At 56.8% G+C, this 17823-nt stretch overlaps 1 protein-coding gene across 18 annotated transcripts; it reads right to left on the bottom strand.

Moving 5' to 3' along the window:
- Positions 1-28: 28 nt before the first annotated feature.
- On the bottom strand, positions 29-11084 carry SLC4A11 (solute carrier family 4 member 11). Of its 18 annotated transcripts, XM_027078780.1 has the most exons (20): positions 10604-10679; positions 9026-9070; positions 6563-6715; positions 6380-6426; positions 5869-6100; positions 5705-5786; positions 5347-5470; positions 3486-3701; positions 3316-3409; positions 3091-3216; positions 2898-3011; positions 2675-2807; positions 2335-2408; positions 1636-1900; positions 1454-1560; positions 1193-1361; positions 929-1102; positions 521-716; positions 267-436; positions 29-138 (listed from the first exon to the last, which is right to left on the bottom strand). In XM_027078780.1, exons 1-20 carry the CDS (start codon positions 10644-10646, stop codon positions 75-77), a joined length of 2628 nt encoding a protein of 875 aa, XP_026934581.1. In that variant the 5' UTR covers positions 10647-10679; the 3' UTR covers positions 29-74. The 18 variants fall into 18 exon arrangements, with proteins under 18 accessions (XP_026934581.1, XP_026934576.1, XP_026934577.1 ...); XM_027078775.1 differs by lacking the exon at positions 10604-10679 and adding an exon at positions 10865-11084 and having other exon boundaries at positions 5705-5789; positions 5869-6426; XM_027078776.1 differs by lacking the exon at positions 10604-10679 and adding an exon at positions 10706-10856 and having other exon boundaries at positions 5705-5789; positions 5869-6426.
- Between the last annotated feature and the right edge of the window lie 6739 nt (positions 11085-17823).

A 17823-nucleotide genomic window follows, 5' to 3' on the forward strand; every position in this document is an offset into this window, starting at 1 on the left:
AGCCACAGAGCCAGCCTGGGAAGACCCAGAGGGATGGGCGAATGGGGTGTGGCCAGGGCCTGGTAGTCAGGACCTCAGTGCTCAGCGTCCATGGCGTCCAGGTACTTGGCTTCAATGATTTGGGGCAGCAGGTTGTAGCTGAGGGGAGGGGGAACAGGCAGGAGGATAAGCATTGGGTCAGGGAGGAACAGGCTGAGGGTAGCCACTCCAGCCCACCGTCTCCCGCCCAGCCGAGTCCCTCCTGCCTGCTGGCCACCCTCCCGTACCGGATGGGGATCATGGCGATCATGATGAGGGGAAAGATCATCTTCATGTAGGGCAGGGTGCTCATGCCAAAGGCACAGAGCAGCAGCAGCTGCAGGACCTGCAGGCCTGTGAAGTAGTGGATCTTCCTCTGGGGCACCCTCCGGATGTAGTGGGTGGGTGGGTACGAGGTCTGTGGGTGGCAGGGACCAGGTGTGGGCAGGTCTGCAGCCATATCCCCCACCCCCACCCCTCACTCTCAGGGCCAGACACTCACTTGGTCCTTGAGCAGCAGGACCATGCGTGCAAACAGCTGGCTGCCGTCGATGGAGGTGAGCGCGATGTAGAGAAAGAGGCCGTAGAGCACAGGCTTGGGGATCCACTGTAGCGGGAAGGGCAGCAGCAGGAGGGAGAAGCCCACCAGGATGCTGGCGCCCAGGGAGGTCAACCGCGTCTCCTTCACACTCACAATCCTGCGAGGTTCCAGTGCACTGGGTCACCTCTGGCCTGGTCCGCAGGGCCGTGTCCATCCCAGGTCACATGTGCTTCCTGGGCTCTGTTACTTCTGGGCCCTTATCCCCTGAACCATATCCTTCCTTAGGTCATATGTGGCCCAGGGCTACCCCCCACCTCAGGGTCCACGTGACTCTGGCCTCACGTCTCAAGGGGCCACTTTCACACTCACGTCTCGTAAATGTGCCCATTCTCCACACGCTCCTCCACCAAAGCTAGTGCCCGCACGTGCAACGGGGAGTGGGGGTAGGCAGCGTGGATCCAGGGCAGCCCAAACAGAGACAGCCCGGTGTTGATGATGGCGATGAGCAGGAGGTCCCAGTGGTAGGCAGTGCCCTTTACCAGCCTGCAGCAGGCAGGGTCACATGTGGACAAAGCCCCATGGCCCCTGGAGGGCTGGACACACGCTTACCCCTCCCTCCCCAGCCCTGCGAACCTGTTCTCCGGGGCATTAGCCAAGGCAGCCACCAGGTTCTGCTCGATGAAGAAGAGCATGGAGAGGAGGAAGCCGAGGCCCATGGCGCCGCTGACGGCCACCAGGGATAGTGAGTGCATCTCGGCCATCTCGAACAGGCTCTTGCTTGGGTTGTAGCGGAACTTGCTCACTGCAGCCAGGTACAGGCCCCTGCTCAAGCCTTCCTCCCCCACAGAGCAACCCACCACACCCCACCACACCCCACGCCTAGTCCCAACTCACTCTTAATCTCCTGGAAGCCGTAGGAAGAGATGAGGGAGAAGGTAAGCACTGAGATGGGCAAGGCACAGTCTGACAGGATCTCACGCATGTAGGGGTGCAGGTAGGGGCTAGGAGGCAGGTGGGTGTCAGCGTGGCCTGCAGCTTGTGCTCCCTTTCCCTCACCCTGAATGGGCACCCCTCACCTCTTCTTGAACTGGTAGAGGGTGTAGCCCAGCCAGAGTGTCCCCAACATGATGAGGAGGCTGAGCACAGCTGTGTCCCGGGCCAGGGCCTCGGGGCCCTGGCTGCCCACTGAAGTCAGCTCTGGTGGGCCGGCCAGGAGGCTGGTGTTGAGGGCAGCGTGGAGGCTGCTGTTGAGGCTGGGGCTGAGGCCCAGCAGGCTCACCGGGGAAGACCTATCTTCATAGTAGTTCCCGTGGTTGTGGCCACAGTAGTACTTCTGGAAGACTGTGGACACAGGCCAACAGGACTCAGCCATCTGGGCTCTGGGAGCCTGGGGCCCAGCAGCTTCCTCCTGGATGTGGGGGTGAAGGAGCCCCGAGGGGAGGAAGGGATTCTGGGGGGAGGAGGGGAGAGAGCTGGCCTTCTGTCAGCCAGGACCCCTTGACCTGCCTGTCTACCCACCACCCCACACCCTGCCCTTGTCCATTTCTGACAGCAAATCCTGCTTGGCCCAGGGCCTCTGATCCTGCCTAGGGCAGCTCTGTCACCCTCTAGCACGTGGGCCTGCTGCTCTTTGCCAGTCATGGCTCCCAGAGCACCCTGGGCCATGGAAGCAACCTTAGCGCTTACATGCTTCTTGGTTGCTCTGGGCACAGTCCATAGCCCCCCATCTCAACTCAGCTTCCCCTACAGCAGGTGGCCGCCGGCAATACACTCACTTTTGACCATGCCCTTGACAGCATCCAGCACGAATGTGATGGAAATGAACAAAGCAATGATCTCCTCCGTTGACCTGCCAGCAGGGGATATGCCTCATAAGACGGGGTGAGTTGTTAGTAGCGGGGAGGCTTCCCCGAGCCTCAGCATGGCCCCCTACCTCCTGCCATGAAGAGGACCAGGGTCCTAGGCTTTCCCCTTGGAGCAGTGATATGGTGGGGGCACCCCATCTGCTCTAGGGTTAACAGGGCCTCAGAGGCTGGCATGGAAGCTGACCCAGGCCCCTGGCCTTGGTCCCCCTCCTGCTTGTGAGTCCCAGAAGCTTAGGGAAGGCCCTGTCACCTCTTGAAGAGACTCATGACCAGGCTGAGGTTGAAGAGGGCATAAAGCGCGAGGAAGAAACTGTTCCACAGGCCTGTCCATGCATAGAAGGTACTGAAGTCCAGATTGTAGTCATCACAGATGCCACGGATCACTAAAGGCGGCGGAACAGGAGTGAGCAGTCAGGGCCAGGCTGGGACCAGGGACCTCAGGAAGCATCTCCCCGCTGCCGCCCCCACTGCACCGTGGATGTAGAGGGCCAGGGGTGCAGTCGTCAGCAGCACCACCAGCGGCTGCCCGGAGAAGAGTGCATACAAGAGGCCTCCAATGCTCTGCCCAGCTATGGTCTTCTGTACATCTGAGGAAGTGGGGCGGTCAGGGGGGAACCGTGGCCCTGGGCTCCATCCGGCATGCCCCACCAGGCTCCAACCCCTCACCAATGGCCCCGTTCGTGTTCTCATCGTTGAGGGACCCAAAAGCGATCGTGGGCAGGAGGCAGGCAAAGTAGAGGAACAGGGTGGTGGTGATGTATTTGCCCACAGCTTTGTTTTTCCCGATAATGCCTAGGAATGGGAGACAGGGCAGAGGGTGTGTTGGGGACACAGGACAGGCCTGGGGCCTGAGCTACAGGCCGAGCTCCAGGAGGGCCATGGGCCACTTACCATCAGTGAAGTCCAGCGGGTACACAGGGAATCTGCGGGCGATGTCCTCCCGGATGCCCCTCCCGATGGGGAGAAAGTCCTTGTGCCGTAGGGGCTGGGAAGAGGACACGCACCCATCAGCCCTGTGTCCCTGCCCTGTGCTGCCCGCCCAGGCCACCTCTGCCCTGCACCTGCGGGGGTCTGTGGGTGCAGATGGAGCTCATGCTGTAGTCCTTCGTGCTGATGCTCGGACAGTGGCTCATTATGGTGAGCAGCTGTCTCTGATGTACCAGGGCCTCCTTGAATTCCTCCTCCGTGCGGGTCTTCAGGAGCTTTTGGCGGAAGGTGATGTCTAAGAACATCGTGGCAAACGTGCGTCCCACCTCCGTCGCTGTCTTGGTGCTTTTCTGGGGATGGGGCAAGAGAATCACATCTGTAGCCACTGTAGAGCGAAGGGTGCCCAACCCCAGCCTGGCCATTCATGGACAGACATTCCCAAGCACGTGGCAGGTGCTCTCCCCATGACCTGGGTGTAGTCCCCCAAAGTTCAAGCATAGTGGACCCTGCCACGATTTCCACCAGGTCAGCAGATCACTAGAACTACCATCAACCTAGTATTTTTTTTTAATAAACTCAGGTATTAAATCTGTGTAATTGTGGATAATGAAATCATGATGATGGAGAAAAATGTTCACCCAGCTACTTTTCACTGGTGGCATTTGCACGGTCGGCTGGTTTATGATTTTCAGAGGTGTTCCAGGCCCATCCAGCCTTCTGCCTCTTGCCTGGCCAAGCTCAGCCCCGTCCATGAACTCAATGTTCAACCTCCACCACAGCAGCCTGTCTCACCTCCCCATCCTAGGTCCCCTGGGAGCAGCATGCACCCCCACCCCCACCCCGTGCTGCCCAAAGCTACAGTCCCGGGGCTGCACCGTGCACACTGTGCTTTCTGGTAGCTTTAGAACAGGCTTGTTCCCCCGAGGAGGAGCCAGGTGTCAGGATGGCTGGCGTGTCTCAAGGCACCAGTCTAGCCACTCAATCCTAGGGATTCTATTCCTTCCAGCTGTTCTGGCCACCTTGTCAGCTGTCACTTCCTCTGACCCATGAGCTGCCCGCTGCCCTAAATGCCCTTCCTCTCTCCCCAGCAAAGTAACATCTGGAGAGATTCACAGCATGTCCATGAAAGCCCTGGGAGGGACGATCCCGTTAGCAACCCCTTTGCTTAGAGAAAGCCTGGGGAGGGGCCATCCGAAGCTCTGAGTCTACACCAGAGGCAGGGGCAGAATCATCAAGAAGCCAGTGGAATCTTAAGCATTAAGGCCCTTCCCAGGCCTGGGGAGGGGCCCTAGCCATTTTCTATTAATGACTTTAAAATCCTTTTCCATAAAAGAAGATTCCCCAAATATATGTATAAGTCTCAGCCCCCACAAACGCGAGATGCCCCTGGCCGGGGGGTAAATGCCCCAGGAAGGAGTGGGGATCTTTGGTCAACAAATTATAGCCAACTATAGAGTTAGGGTTGGGCAGGCCAAAGAAAGGCCCCTATGTTTGAATAGTAATAATCTTAAAAAGTATCTCTTGGGCTTCCCTGGTGGCGCAGTGGTTGAGAGTCTGCCTGCTGATGCAGGGGACACGGGTTCGTGCCCTGGTCCGGGAAGATCCCACATGCCACGGAGCGGCTGGGCCCGTGAGCCATGGCCGCTGAGCCTGCACGTCCGGAGCCTGTGCTCCGCAACGGGAGAGGCCACAACAGTGAGAGGCCCGCGTACCGCAAAAAAAAAAAAAAAAAAAAAAGTATCTCTTTTCAGTCAGGAAAGAAATAGAACCTTTTGGGCAACTTCTGGGGAAATTAGGCCTTGATGAAGACCTACCAAGTATGCTTCAGATAAACCCCAGTAGGGCAGAGATGAACAGAGAGGGTGAGAATGTGGCCTTCAGAGGCCAGGACTGTGGTGCCTCCAGCACTGGGAGAGATGCCCCCAAGAAGAGAGCAGGGTAACCTGGAACCCTCCTTCCTGGGAAACACAGCAGCCACCCGAAACCCCTCCTCACCATCTTGGGTGGGGCCAGCACTAGGATGACAAACCGCACCTCACAGGAATTCTCCCCCCAGTTCTGCGGGCGAACCAGGCGGCTGATGCACACGTGCCGCTTCAGCAGAGCCTTGGAGGTACAGCTGGCAGGGACAGAGAGGGCACACAGCACACAGTTGCCACCCTTGGGAGCTGGGGCTCCCCCCTCCCCGAGCTCCCAACTATGACCCCAGTGACCTCTGTTAGGGAGGAAAAAAAAGACCAAATGGGATGGATTCCTCACTCTCCCTGCAAACAGCGAGCCAGCCTCCACAGGGACTGGATGCTTGGCTCCAAGGTGACGTGGGGAGGCCAGTTGTGGCAGCCTGGCAACTCACATGATGCAGAGCCACGACTGCTGGTATTGCACCCCCGTTACTGTAGCAGTGACCCCTTGGATTGTATCTGACAGTAGGTGAACTGCTGACAGAGTGGAAGGAACAGGAGGGTCAGATGGCCCCACCTCCCTGACCTCCCGCCCAGGCAGAGGGACAGCCCTTACCTTTACCCTCCATGGGGGCCCCGGCATCAGTGAAAAGCATGGCCATGAGCAGGTCCAAGTTGCAGTCGGGCTCAGTGTTGTGGGAGTCTTGGGCTAAGCGGCACAGCATGGCCCGTAGCACATCATCCAGGGAGGTGGCTGTCTCGTTCAGGATGATGCTGGCCCGTGCCAAGAAGCCGTCTAGGTCCCGGTGCGCCCGGATCTCTTCCTCAAAGTTCTTTAACTTCAGGTACTGTGGGGACCCCACACATCGAACCACACAGGTCCATAAATAAGAAGGACCTGTCGCTGTCTGGGTCCTTCCTCTGTGGTGGTCCCCGGCTGACCCTGCCCACCAGGACCCAACACCCGCTTCCCAGAGAGAAGACCAGCGAGGTTGGCCCCAGCAGCCGGGCCCTGGGCTAGTATGAGATCCAGCATCAGTGTGAGCTCTCTCAGGGAAGCAACCACCTCCACCCCCAGCTAGTGGCCCAGGACCAAATGTCTCCCATCCGGTCAATGGGCCACTTACCTTGCGGGAGGTGTGTAGGAGACCGTAGCCTCCAGGCGATTCACTCTCTGCTGGAGGAAAGCGGGAGGGCTCAGGGGGCGGCCCCAGCCCTTCAGGTCTCTCTTGGTGGAGCGGGGCCGTATCTGCCCAGTCCCCAGTTCCCTGCGTGCCTCCCCCGACCCGTCCCTGCTACAACCCCCATACCGGACTGGGTGGGCTGCACCTCGAGGTTGACGTTGACAAAGAAGCGGATGCTCTCGCCAGACACAATGGAGGAGTTGACCGTGTCGAAGGCCTCATCCCCCAGGCTCTCCTCACGGGTTTCAGAGGCATCATCCGCGTCACACTTGAGGTAGCCTGGAGCCCCAACCACCACCAAGAGAAACCCCCCCAAGAGGGCCTGGCTACACACAGGACAAAGGGGCTCCAAGCCAAAGGAGCGGGGGCCCCTGGGCTGTCCCACTTGGTGCAATCTCGGTGAGTGGTAAGGGAGGCCTCTAGCAGGCTAGGAAGGAAGCCTCAGCTAGGCCCAATATCTGGTCCTGGCCCAGCTCCCTGAGTATGGCAGCCAGCTGGCACCCCCCACCCAATGGTTTTCTCCAACATTCTCCAGCAGTGGGAACCCTGCACTGTTCTGTGCCACACATATCCTTTAGCTAGAGAAAGAACATGTTCATTCCACAGACACTGAGCCAGGCACATGGTACAATGATGTAGTTAAGACTGACTGGCCCCTGCCTTCTCAGAACCTCCAGGCTGTGGGACCTGGACCTGTCTGGCTCCCCAGAAACGACTCAAGGAAAGCCAGAGCCCTGCAGTATCCGGACCTCATTGGCACAGGGAGGGCATGCGGGGCAAAGCATCAGGGCTGAGAGACCTTAGTCCAACATCAGACAAGGCCCAGGAAGCAAGAGAGCCAGACAAACAGAGCCAGAGACGGAGGTGACAGGACCCCAGAGGAGGCCTCATCTCAGGCCTCTACCCATGGTGGGCGAGGGGCATGTTATGGTACCTTGGGACTCCAGAGCACAGAACATGCTGCCCCTTTCTTTTGGTCTGCCTCTCAGTTCCTGCAACTGACCCCCAACACAGGCCCCCTCCTATAGGAAGCCTTCCTGATGACATGAAAAAGTTCCAATCTGCCCTGAGTCCTGCTGGGGCTCCCCACAGCCTCTGGGATGACAGCCTGAGCCAGACCTGCTACCCCTGGCCCCTCAGGCCCAAGTCCCACACCACCCACCTCAATCTCTCACTCCTTAGGCCAGGCGGCCAGCACCCCAGGCATGCCAGCTCCTGTCCTCCAAGCTGAGGGCTTCCCTCCCTGGAGGGCCTTCTTCAAGGCTTGACAGACCCTTTCTTCTCTGGCAAGTCCACCTAGGGCCCTCCCTGCCTTACTCTTGGCCCAGCTGACACCTCTTCCTCACTGTCCTGTAGGTCCCCTGTGGTCCACCACTTGTGATTCACCCAGGAGCCCTTGTAGCTGAGACCCCACCAATGCCTGAAAAACACCTGTGCAGGAACAGGGACGGGTCAGCAGCATGCCTCCACCTGCCAGGCAGTGACTCACCCTGACTCACTTCCACTCCCTCCCACTGGTTTCCTCTGCACATCCCAGGCCCTGTTCCCCCAATGTCCTGTGCTCAGCCTGGGCCCTTTCTGGGTAGGAGGCACTAGGCCTCCACTGTCAAGGCCATCATGGACTGGTGACCCCTAACTCCAGGTCTGCACTGCACCCAGAGCCCAGAGAAGAACTATTAAGTCAAAAGATGTCATTCCCCCATTTGTCATGGAGCTCACGTCCATGAAAAACACCATCCTCCCCAATTCTAGACCTGCTTTGCTTAGAATGCTTGGTTCCCCAGCCCCAAACTGTCCCAACCTCCCTTCTGTCACCCCCACCAGCACCCACTATTCCCCGGCATGCCTCTCACACTGTCCCTCTTCTCCCCTATCCTGGGCTCTATCTAGGACCTACCCAGCAGACACTACCAGCTCCCTGCAAGGCTCCTGGGATGCCATGTGTGCCCTATCTCCACCCTACAGCCCAATCACATACCTAACCTGCCCACCAGCAGCCTGGCACATGCAGTCACCATGCCCTGGGGACCCTGGGTAGGAGCACATCACCACTGTGTCCAAGCACTGTCCCACTAAACACCCCTCTGAGGCCAGCTCCCGAATCTGGTCTCAGGAGAGGCAGCCCAGAGCCAGCCCAGAGATAAGGGGAGGGAGAGAGCTAGGCTGGTGCAAGCAGGGAAAGCTGAGGTGCAGAGAGGTTACAATTCTTTAGAGGGACAATGGCAGCCCCTCCCTCACAGGGCTGGGCGGGGTCTGAGGAATGTGGGCACACACAACACTTAGCCTATAAGCTGGTCAGACAACCAGAGCATTGTAACAGCAAAACCATGGGCTATCAGATGGTCCACATAGTGCAGGATGGGAGCAGCCTGCCCTCCCAGGACCACAGGACCACCAGAGATCTGCCAGAGTCCAGGGCAGTGTCAGCTGCCCCTCTGACCACATCACAACCTTCCGGAGGGTAGAATCCAAAGGCATCCCAGCACCAGCAGAGGACCATAAGTACCCAGGTGGATGGACTAGGTCCCCTAGAGACTTTTGACCAAGGAGCTCTCTATATACACACACCCATATCTGAAATGTACTCACCTGCATCCTCAAAGTATCCATTCTGCGACATGATAGAAGAGTTTTCTGCAAGGCAAGCCAAAGAATTGTCACCAGCTCCATGCACCAGCCCTGGACAGTCTTCAGGGCACATCTGCTGCCCACCACACACAAACCCTGCTGAGTCTTTCTTACCCTTCCCAGAGACCCTGGGAGAAAAAGGAGCAGGGGACAGTACAAGACAGGGGCTCCTTGAGGAGCCAGAGGAAGCCAGGCCTGTTATTCTTCAGCCCATCTGCTAGGGGCTGCCCAGGTGGGAAAGGACCGAGGCAGACAGGGAGATGTTTTCAGCATGTTTTCTCCAGGAGTAATTAACAGTAGCCGGTGAAGGAAGGAAGGATTCGCTTGTTGCAGGAGTCTGGAGGGAGGAGACCCGTCTGGCCACCTTCCCTGTGGAAGCCGGCCTCCCTCTCTCAAGCCTTCGCTGCCAAGCCCAGTAACTGGGCTGGGGCTCTTCCAGCACATTTCGGCTCTCACTCTCACGTCGGTCCCTGGTGCCATCAACACCCATCACACGTGCAGTTGCCCCCAACCGCACGCGCCAGGGGTCACACTGGGGCGACCCGGCAACGGTCTCCTGCCCTCAGCACCACCCACTTTCTCCTGCGAGGCGGAGCCGTTGGTCCTCTTGGGAGATGCCGCGGGGTGGGGGGCGGGTGGTGGGGGAGGAAGAGAGCTGTCCGCGCTTTCAGCGCCGGGCCCCGGATGGATGGTCCGGACTGTTTGTGCCTCGCTGTGTGAGGAAGGAAGCGACAGGAAGGGCCGCGTGCACGAGAGGAAAGCGGCTCCAGACTCGGAGACCCTGGGGGTCGGGGGGCAGGATGCGGACGGACTCCCGGGGCGGGAGCCCGGGCTGCATAGAAGGGAGGGGCGGGGTCAGTAAAGCTAGCACCAGAGGCTGCAGGGATGGACAAAGGACGAGGATGACGATGGTATGGAAGGGTGGGGATGCTACTCCCATGCGGGGCGGTTCAAGTGCACGTAAATAGATGGCCGTATAAACCCCGGGCGTCAGAGCGGCGACGGAGAGACTGCTGCGGCCGCGCAGGGGACAGTCAGAGGCCCAAGGATCCCTAAGAGTGGGCAGGCTGCCGCGCTGCGCCAGGGGCGGGAAAGGTGTCGGGTAGAACGTAAAGTGAGGCTTTCCGAGGTGGCTGCACGCCCGGCTGCGAAGACCCTGGCGCTCCAGGTGCTAGGGACCCCGAAACTCCGCCCCGCCATTTGCAAGCCCCCCACCCCTCCACCAGCTACCTCGTAGGCTGAAAAACTGTTAAGAGTTTCAAAACGGTGTTAAGTCAAGCGCGCAGTGCCCACGAAGTCGTCCTGGGCTTCCCCCAGCCACCCGCGTACCCACCCGGGCTCCCACTCCCTCGTGGCTGAACTCACCCCGGGCACCCCCGTCCCCGTTGGGAAGCCCCCACGACCCTCTCGCCCACCACGCCGGGGGCCGGTGCAGGCCGGCGGCGTCCGCATTCCCCCCAGCGCCTCGACGGCTCCGCGTCCCAGCTTAGCACGCCTCTGCGACGGAGACCGGACGCCCTTCCAGCCGCAGGCACCCACCGCATGGCTGGAGATGGAACACGCGCCTGGTGGCCGCGGCCATGGCCCCAGTGATCAGCCGCGGGACGGCTGCACACCAGTGCGCACGCCCTGGCTCCTCACCAGGTGCCGCGGGAACGACCGCAACCTCGGCGTCCAGGGCGGGCCGGCGGCTGGAGCCGGTGACACAAGCCTGTGCCGCGCCTGGGTCCTAATGCCGCGCCAACGGTCCTCCCCAGCGCGGCCCGGGCGGGGTCCCGTCCGCCTGCCCCGCGCCCTCACCCGCGCTCCTGTTCAGCCCGGGCGGGCTACTCCCGGGAGCCCGCGGCGACTTAGCCAGAACGCGTAGACTGGGCTTCTTCGGGCCCGCGCGCTGAGCGTTAGGGGCTGAGCGGGGCTGCGAAGTTTCTGGGAAGAAGCTCGGTGAGCTCGGAGACCCTCGGAGTTGAGGCAGTGAGGCGGGTCTGGGTAGGGCCTCCCTGCAGTCGGCTTTAAGCTCTTGGCCGGGCCCCTTCACCCCCTCCTCTCGGCAGGGGGCCTCTGCTGGGCCCCGCCCTCCTGGGCCCCGCCCCCTCCATTCATCCCGGCTGCTCGAGCGGTAAATCCTCCTAGTCCTCCTCCAGGAAGCGCGCCCCGACTAACTACACGGGCCGGCGCGCGTTCTCTGGGCTACGCCCTGCCCCGCGGAGCCCGCTGCCCTCCCGGCTCGGCGGCGTCGGGTTTACTGGCAGCGCGCCTCGCGGTTTCTCTCCCGGCCTCGTTGCGCCCTCGGCCTTCTCTTGGGTCAAGGTCTTGGCTTGCGGCTTTTTTCCTTCTCAAGATGGCCCTGCCGCCCGGTTTTCCTTCCCGGACACGAGGGAGCCCGGCCCGGGGACGCGCCTTCTCCGGCGCCTGGTCCTCTGCAAGCAGTATGTGTTCGGGCGGAGGGGTGCGGGGTGGGGCGCGAGCTCCCTTGTGTAGGGAGGCGGTGGTGCGCGCGGCCAGGCAAATCCAGCCCATGCGGTGAACCCCTGGTCTGACCCTTGGTGGCTTCTCAGCAAATGATCACACAGCCCTCAGGCACCGGATTGACCCAGGAACTCTCCCCATAACAAAGTGTTAACCCCCCATCCCCTCCACACTGGCCGCCAGCCTGAGGAATAGCAGCAATCCCCCATCTGACATCCTACTGGAAAGGAGTTCTCCGCCTCTGTCCCCCAGGCATGGAAGAGGGCAGGTGAAGCAAGCCCAGGGTGAGCCCACCTCTACGGCGAGGGCTTCCCTGCGGCCCCCAAGGGTTCCTGGTGCGTTGGGGCAGCCCCATGCATAGATCGGGTGAGGCTGACCTGGTTTCGCCTCCCAGCGAGATAAGAGAGCATTAGGAGCAAAGCTTCATGGGGTGCCCTCCTTGGCAGATGAAGGCCTGAGGGTCAGGATGGCCCTGAGCAACCTGCTCCCTGCTACTGCAGAAGATGCTGCAGAAGAGACCTGCGGGACTCTGACCACGACTGACTCGGGGCTGGCCACATGCTTCTCTGGTTGTGGTGAGCACAGCTTGGTTGGAGACATGGGGTCACCTCCATTCATGGGTATCCCCTCAACTCAGCCTAGGGACCGTCTCTAGGTCACCGTTTAGGTAGACCCGCAGCCCATGGCACAGACTCCCCCAGACAGTGGGGTGGGGGATGGAGATTTGAAGAGGAGCTGAAGACAGGCAGGCTGATTGCCCAGGAAGCAAAGTTCCATGTGGGAGGTGCAGGGGCTGGACCCCTGAAAAGACACCCATTTTGCCCTCAGCCCCTCTCATCTCAGAATGCCTAGGCTTCTACATCTGCCTCCCCATGTCATCAGCAGCTCCCAAACACCTGGACATTCCAAACCAACTGTTCCTGGAAGCCACCCTGTAATGGAGGGGACACCTCTCATCCCCTTACTGCAGCCTCCTCCCTCATCTGAGGCCCTTACGACTGAGCTCACTGAGGAAACAGGAGCCCACAGACAAGATCTCCCGCAGTGGTCTATGGACCTGACTCTCACAGAAACTGACACCAACCCCTTCTGACCCCTTCCCCACTATAGCCTCCTGCACTCTGCCCCTGTGGTTTCTATTCCCCTGATTGTCCTGGAGAGAGCCCCTGACCCTCATACCCCTGCTGCAAAGTGAGAAGCTGTTTCCTTTAGTCCTCCCACCCACCACCAGCCCTCTGTGGACCAGAGGCTGAGGGCAAATACAGGTGCTCCAGGTCTCCCTGCCCCCACACTCCCCATCTTCCCCCCCACCCTCCATGCCCCAGTGGGTCCTTACACAGGGGGTTTAGGGACCTGGACATAAACACACACATTCCCTCTCATTCCCATCCTTGAAGTCTCAGACTTTACTGGGCTGTGGACACAACCTTGAATTATGGGTTCCACAAGGCGCTTAATAGCTTTCCGAAGTACTTTCAACTGAGTTTTCTCCTTTAGCCACTATGCCTATAGATTTTAGAATCTGGAGAAGTAACTCTATAGTGTCTCATTAAAAAACAAAACCCAAAATACTCCCTTGAACTCCCCCCTCCAGGTACCACCCATTTCCTCAGCTGCACTTCAGAGCAAATTTCTCCAAAGAGTCGTCTCTAGTTCTCTGTATCCATGCCCCTCCTACCTCTCTTCCACCGATGCATACCGATCTTTTGTCCCCACTACTCCACTGAAACTGCTCTCAAGATCATCCTGCCTCAGCTTTCTGCCAGCCCCTCCCCCACCCCCTAGCAGCACCCACCACCACCAATCCCTCCTTTTTTAAAAAAAATATTTATTTGTTTTGGCTGCACCAGGTCTTTGGTGCAGCATGCGTGAGGGATCTAGTCCCCCGACCAGGGAACAAACCCGGGCCCCCTGCATTAGGGGAGCGGAGTCTTACCCACTGGACCATGTGGGAAGTACCCCTCCTTTTTTCTTGCAACATTTCCTTCTCTCTCTCTCACCTCCTCGGACCTAGGAGTGTTGGCCTGCCCTGGATCTTTCCCTGGATCCATGGCTCTCTACCAGCCACAGCTGGCCACCAGATTTCATGACACCTGTCACTGAGCTCCTGACTTCAACATGACATAGCCTACTTACACCCTCCCCGCTACCTGGATGGCTAATAGGGAATTCAGATGATATTCAGGCAAAATAGAGCTCCCGAGTCCACTATCCGCCACCATCCACCTGGCTGCTCTGGACCTGGGAGTCCCCCCGACTCATTCACATCTGATCCATGAGTAAATTTTGTTGGGTTTACCTTCAAAATAGAGCTCAGTTCTGCCCACTTGCATCCCCAGCCTGGTCCATCATCTGGCCCTCCGACTTGCCCCCACCCATCATCCATTCTCCACCTCCAATGGCTTCTTATGGCATTTAGGAAAAAAATAAAAGCAAACTCCCTGCTGTGGCCTAGGGGAGTAGGGGTGTGGGGTAGGGGGTGCTGTACAACCTGGCACCTGCCTATTTCCCATCTCATCCCAGACCTCCTGCTCCCAGGGGAGAACTGTTCCAGCCATGTGGCTGCCAACAGTTCCTACAACACAACCGGCCCCCACCTGCCTCCAGGCCTGGAGAGTCTGAGTACTGGAAGGTGTGTCCACAGCTCTTATTGTGGCTCAGTTCATCCTTCAGCTCTCAGAGAGGCCTTCCCTGGTCACACCATCTAAAGTAGTTCCTGTTTTCTTCCATCACGGATCCCCATGTCCCCTAACTCTGCAGCACAGCCTTCTTACTTTACTGCCTGGGCTGTCTCCCAGGCTAGACTGGGATCTCCCTGAGAGCAAGGCTATGGTGTCTTTCACCAGCGCAGCACTGGTGTAGTAGGTGCTCAATAAATCCATGACATATTGAACACATGACCAACACCTCCATGTACAGTTCCTGGAGGCTTTCAAGCCATGAAGCCGCCCAGATGACCTCTTCAGCCGCCATCCTCCACTCCCACTCAGGTTTTCCAGCCAGAATACTCCTGACTCCCTCTGCCTACTTCCTGTCACCTGGACTCTTCAGATGTCCAAGTCCCTGTATTTCTACTTCCAATCTGCCCTCTCCTACTGCCCTCACCTTCCTTGGACCCTTGGCAAGCATGGCTTTCCGCACCTTGCAGCCTTAGGCTTTCGCTGGAGTCACAAGCTTCTTGGGGCTCCTTGCTGCCCAGGGCAGGCAGCCTTGACCAACATTCCCAGCCGCTTAACAGCCCTTCTCCAGCTGCGGCTGTACCACCCCCTTGCTGTTCCTGGGAGGAGAGATGATGTTCCCACACTATCCCTCCAATGGTGCTGGAGGGGGCTGAGGGAGGGAACAGGGCCTCCACTGGCCTCTTTCCTGGGGGACACCTCCAGGCCCCCTGGGTAGGTGAGAGGAAGACCTTTTGGTGCTCAAATATCACAGCATGAAGCCTTCTCCCAGTTGCCATCTACCCCTACTGAGGGGAAGATCCAGGTTCCTATAAGGGCAGCCAGGAAGGCAAGGAGCCCTATGGAGGGCCAGAAGGATCTGCTCCGCTCAGGACAATATCCCTCTGTGCCCCCCATACTCAGAGTCAGAATCTAGTGCTAGACAGCCGGATATTGAGCAGGAAGGTTCCAGAGCTGCCCCACTGCCCTCATGCCTTCTGACCTGGGTTCCAGTTCCACAGCCCAGCTTCTCAGCAAAGAAACCCCTGGCAGACAGACACCACTGAACACTGACCTACTTTCACTCATCCTGCTCCAGGGTATCCCTATGAGGGGCCAGGAATCTGCATTCCCAGCAGAGCTGGCCCCCAAACTTCCCCACCCTCATCTACCCCCAGGCCCCACTTCATTTGAACCCCATCACCAGCCACCTGAGTCCTTCCAAGTGGTGAGTCCAGGTGGCCTATCACCCTGCTGGTCATCACTGCCCTCCTTAGCCTTTATGTGTACCCCACATCCTCCTTATCCATGGCTCTCATTCTCACTGATCCCCCGTGTCAAGGAGCTGCCCAAGGTTCTGCTTCGAGCTCACTATTCAGGGCTGACACTGCCTGCCGCCCCACTTCAGCTGTCTTTCAAATGACCTCCAGCTCCTCCCAGCTCCTGCAAGGAAGCTGGATGCACAGAAAGGAAAAGTTAGTGGGGAAGGCATACAGGGCAACACCCTCGGGCAAATGTTCAGCCTCTTTGTGTCTCTGATCCTTTTTATCTATAAAACAAAGAGGTTGAAATCGAGTGCTTTTTTTCTTTTTTAATTTTTATTGGAGTATAGTTGACTTACAATGTTGTGTTAGTTTCTGCTGTGTAGCAAAGTGAATTGGTTTTACATATATATATATATATATATATATATATATATATATATATATATATACCCACTCTTTTTAAAATTCTATTCCCATATAGGTCATTACAGAGTATTGAGTAGAGTTCTCTGTGTTATACAGTAGGTTCCTATTAGTTATCTAGAAATAGTTTTTTTAGTTAAAAAATTCCATGAATTTTTGGTTATCAAACCATCCTTCCTCCTCCTGTTGTCCTTATTTTGCTATTATTTGTACATTCACCCAGGCATGAAATTTCAGAGTAAAGATGTAAAGTTTCTTAAAATTTTGAAGCTATGAAGGAAAAAAATTAAACCTGTTTATTGGTATGGAAAAACAGTAGTAATGGTAGGATAAAATGGAAATATAGTCACACTTCATTTGGTTAGCTTTTTTTTTTTTAAACATATTTATAATCATTTATTAGTTTGACATAAAATTTGTCGACCCTGATGCAAGTTTTTTAACCAAATTATTTTGGCTAGTCAATTTAGCAATGCTGAGGCCTGGGCAAAACAGGAATAATTTGTGGATAAACATTTATTTTTCTTCAAATTTCTGGAGAATGAAACAAAAGAATTTTGGAATTGTTTCAAAATGTTGGGGTTTTTTCCACTTTGGCTTTTTCCACTTCTACCTTGAGGTCATTCATCCCTTTGGCTCTTGTTTAATTAGTCATTTCGTCTTGTCAATTGCTCCTTCAAAATCACTCTCTAGTTAGTTCAGTTCTCACTCCCACCAATGTGGAGTAGCATTACAGTCTACATGATCTTTTTTTTCTTTTGGTTGGGTCATTTCCCTGACCAGGGATTGAACCCGGCCACAGCAGTGGAAGTGCAGAATCCTAACCACTAGACCACCAGGGAATTCCTGATCCTTCTTTTATTTAGGAAAAAAAAAGTATCAAACAGGTTCCCATGGAACACTGGTGTCCCTGGGTATACAGAGGCAGTAGGGAGCCTTTTCTCCGTCTTCAGGGGGGCAATTATCTCAGTGAATAGAACATTTTCAAGTTAAAATTTTTCTTCCCTTGTTTAAAAGTCACTACTACCATCACCACCACCACAACAGAACAACTATGTTTGCTATCACTTGTACTAGAAAAGACTAGCAGAAAGCAAAAAAAATTAAATCAGATAGGTATCTGACTTTAACAGAAAAGCTCAGAAATGGCCTTCAGGTGGATGTGCAATGCTGATCCAGGGGAGCAAACCCTTCTTTGGGGAACTCAGCTCCCAAATGATGTTGAAGCGCCCTCATAAATGTGCAGTGACCCCTGGCCAGGCCAATCAGAATACTCCTGACCATTGTGACTGATTCAGGGATGAGAATGTGACCCCAGATTTTGGGCCTGCCTTTGGAGAGAGAGGTCGGGTCTTGCCTTTGGGGTGTTGGGGCTGTTGGGTGGCACAGAGGAAGCTTACTGCCAGGGGACAGTGAAGCCATTAAGGACAGAGAGGGGGCTCTGATGACATCTGAGCTGAACTTGAAGCTGGTACTACCCTGGACTCCTCTTAGAGCAACGAAGCCATTCCCTTTCCGTCATGAGCTGGCAGTAGGACTGTGGTCAGATTTTCCTCGGGCGTGACTGTTCCCTAGAATATATGATAGAAATTAATACATCAGCATTTCTCTGTGCTCCTCAGAGAGACTTGTGATTTTCAGCAGCTCCACCTTCTGCTTCAAATCACTTTCCACATGTCTATCCCACCAGGATTCCTTGATTCTGGGACTCTGGCTTGGTCAAGCATGCCCTCAGGGTTCAGTTCAGTAGTCCCTGGCCCCTACTGTGGGCCACTGGTGGGGAGGACCCCTTTCCCCATCCCTGGACTTCTTGGCCTCCAAGTCCTCCTGGCCCTCAAAGATCATCCAGTCCTGGAGCTCTTTGCCATTTACTGTCCCCCCTTCTCTCTGACAATTATTTGGGGGTAATCCCCAAACCCTGGCGGTTTCTGGCAAGTGCAAGCACAGG

This window comes from Aethalodelphis obliquidens, unplaced genomic scaffold (genome assembly GCF_003676395.1).
Source record: "Aethalodelphis obliquidens isolate GAN/ISIS:26980383/991018 unplaced genomic scaffold, ASM367639v1 scaffold42, whole genome shotgun sequence".
Taxonomy (NCBI): domain Eukaryota; kingdom Metazoa; phylum Chordata; class Mammalia; order Artiodactyla; family Delphinidae; genus Aethalodelphis; species Aethalodelphis obliquidens.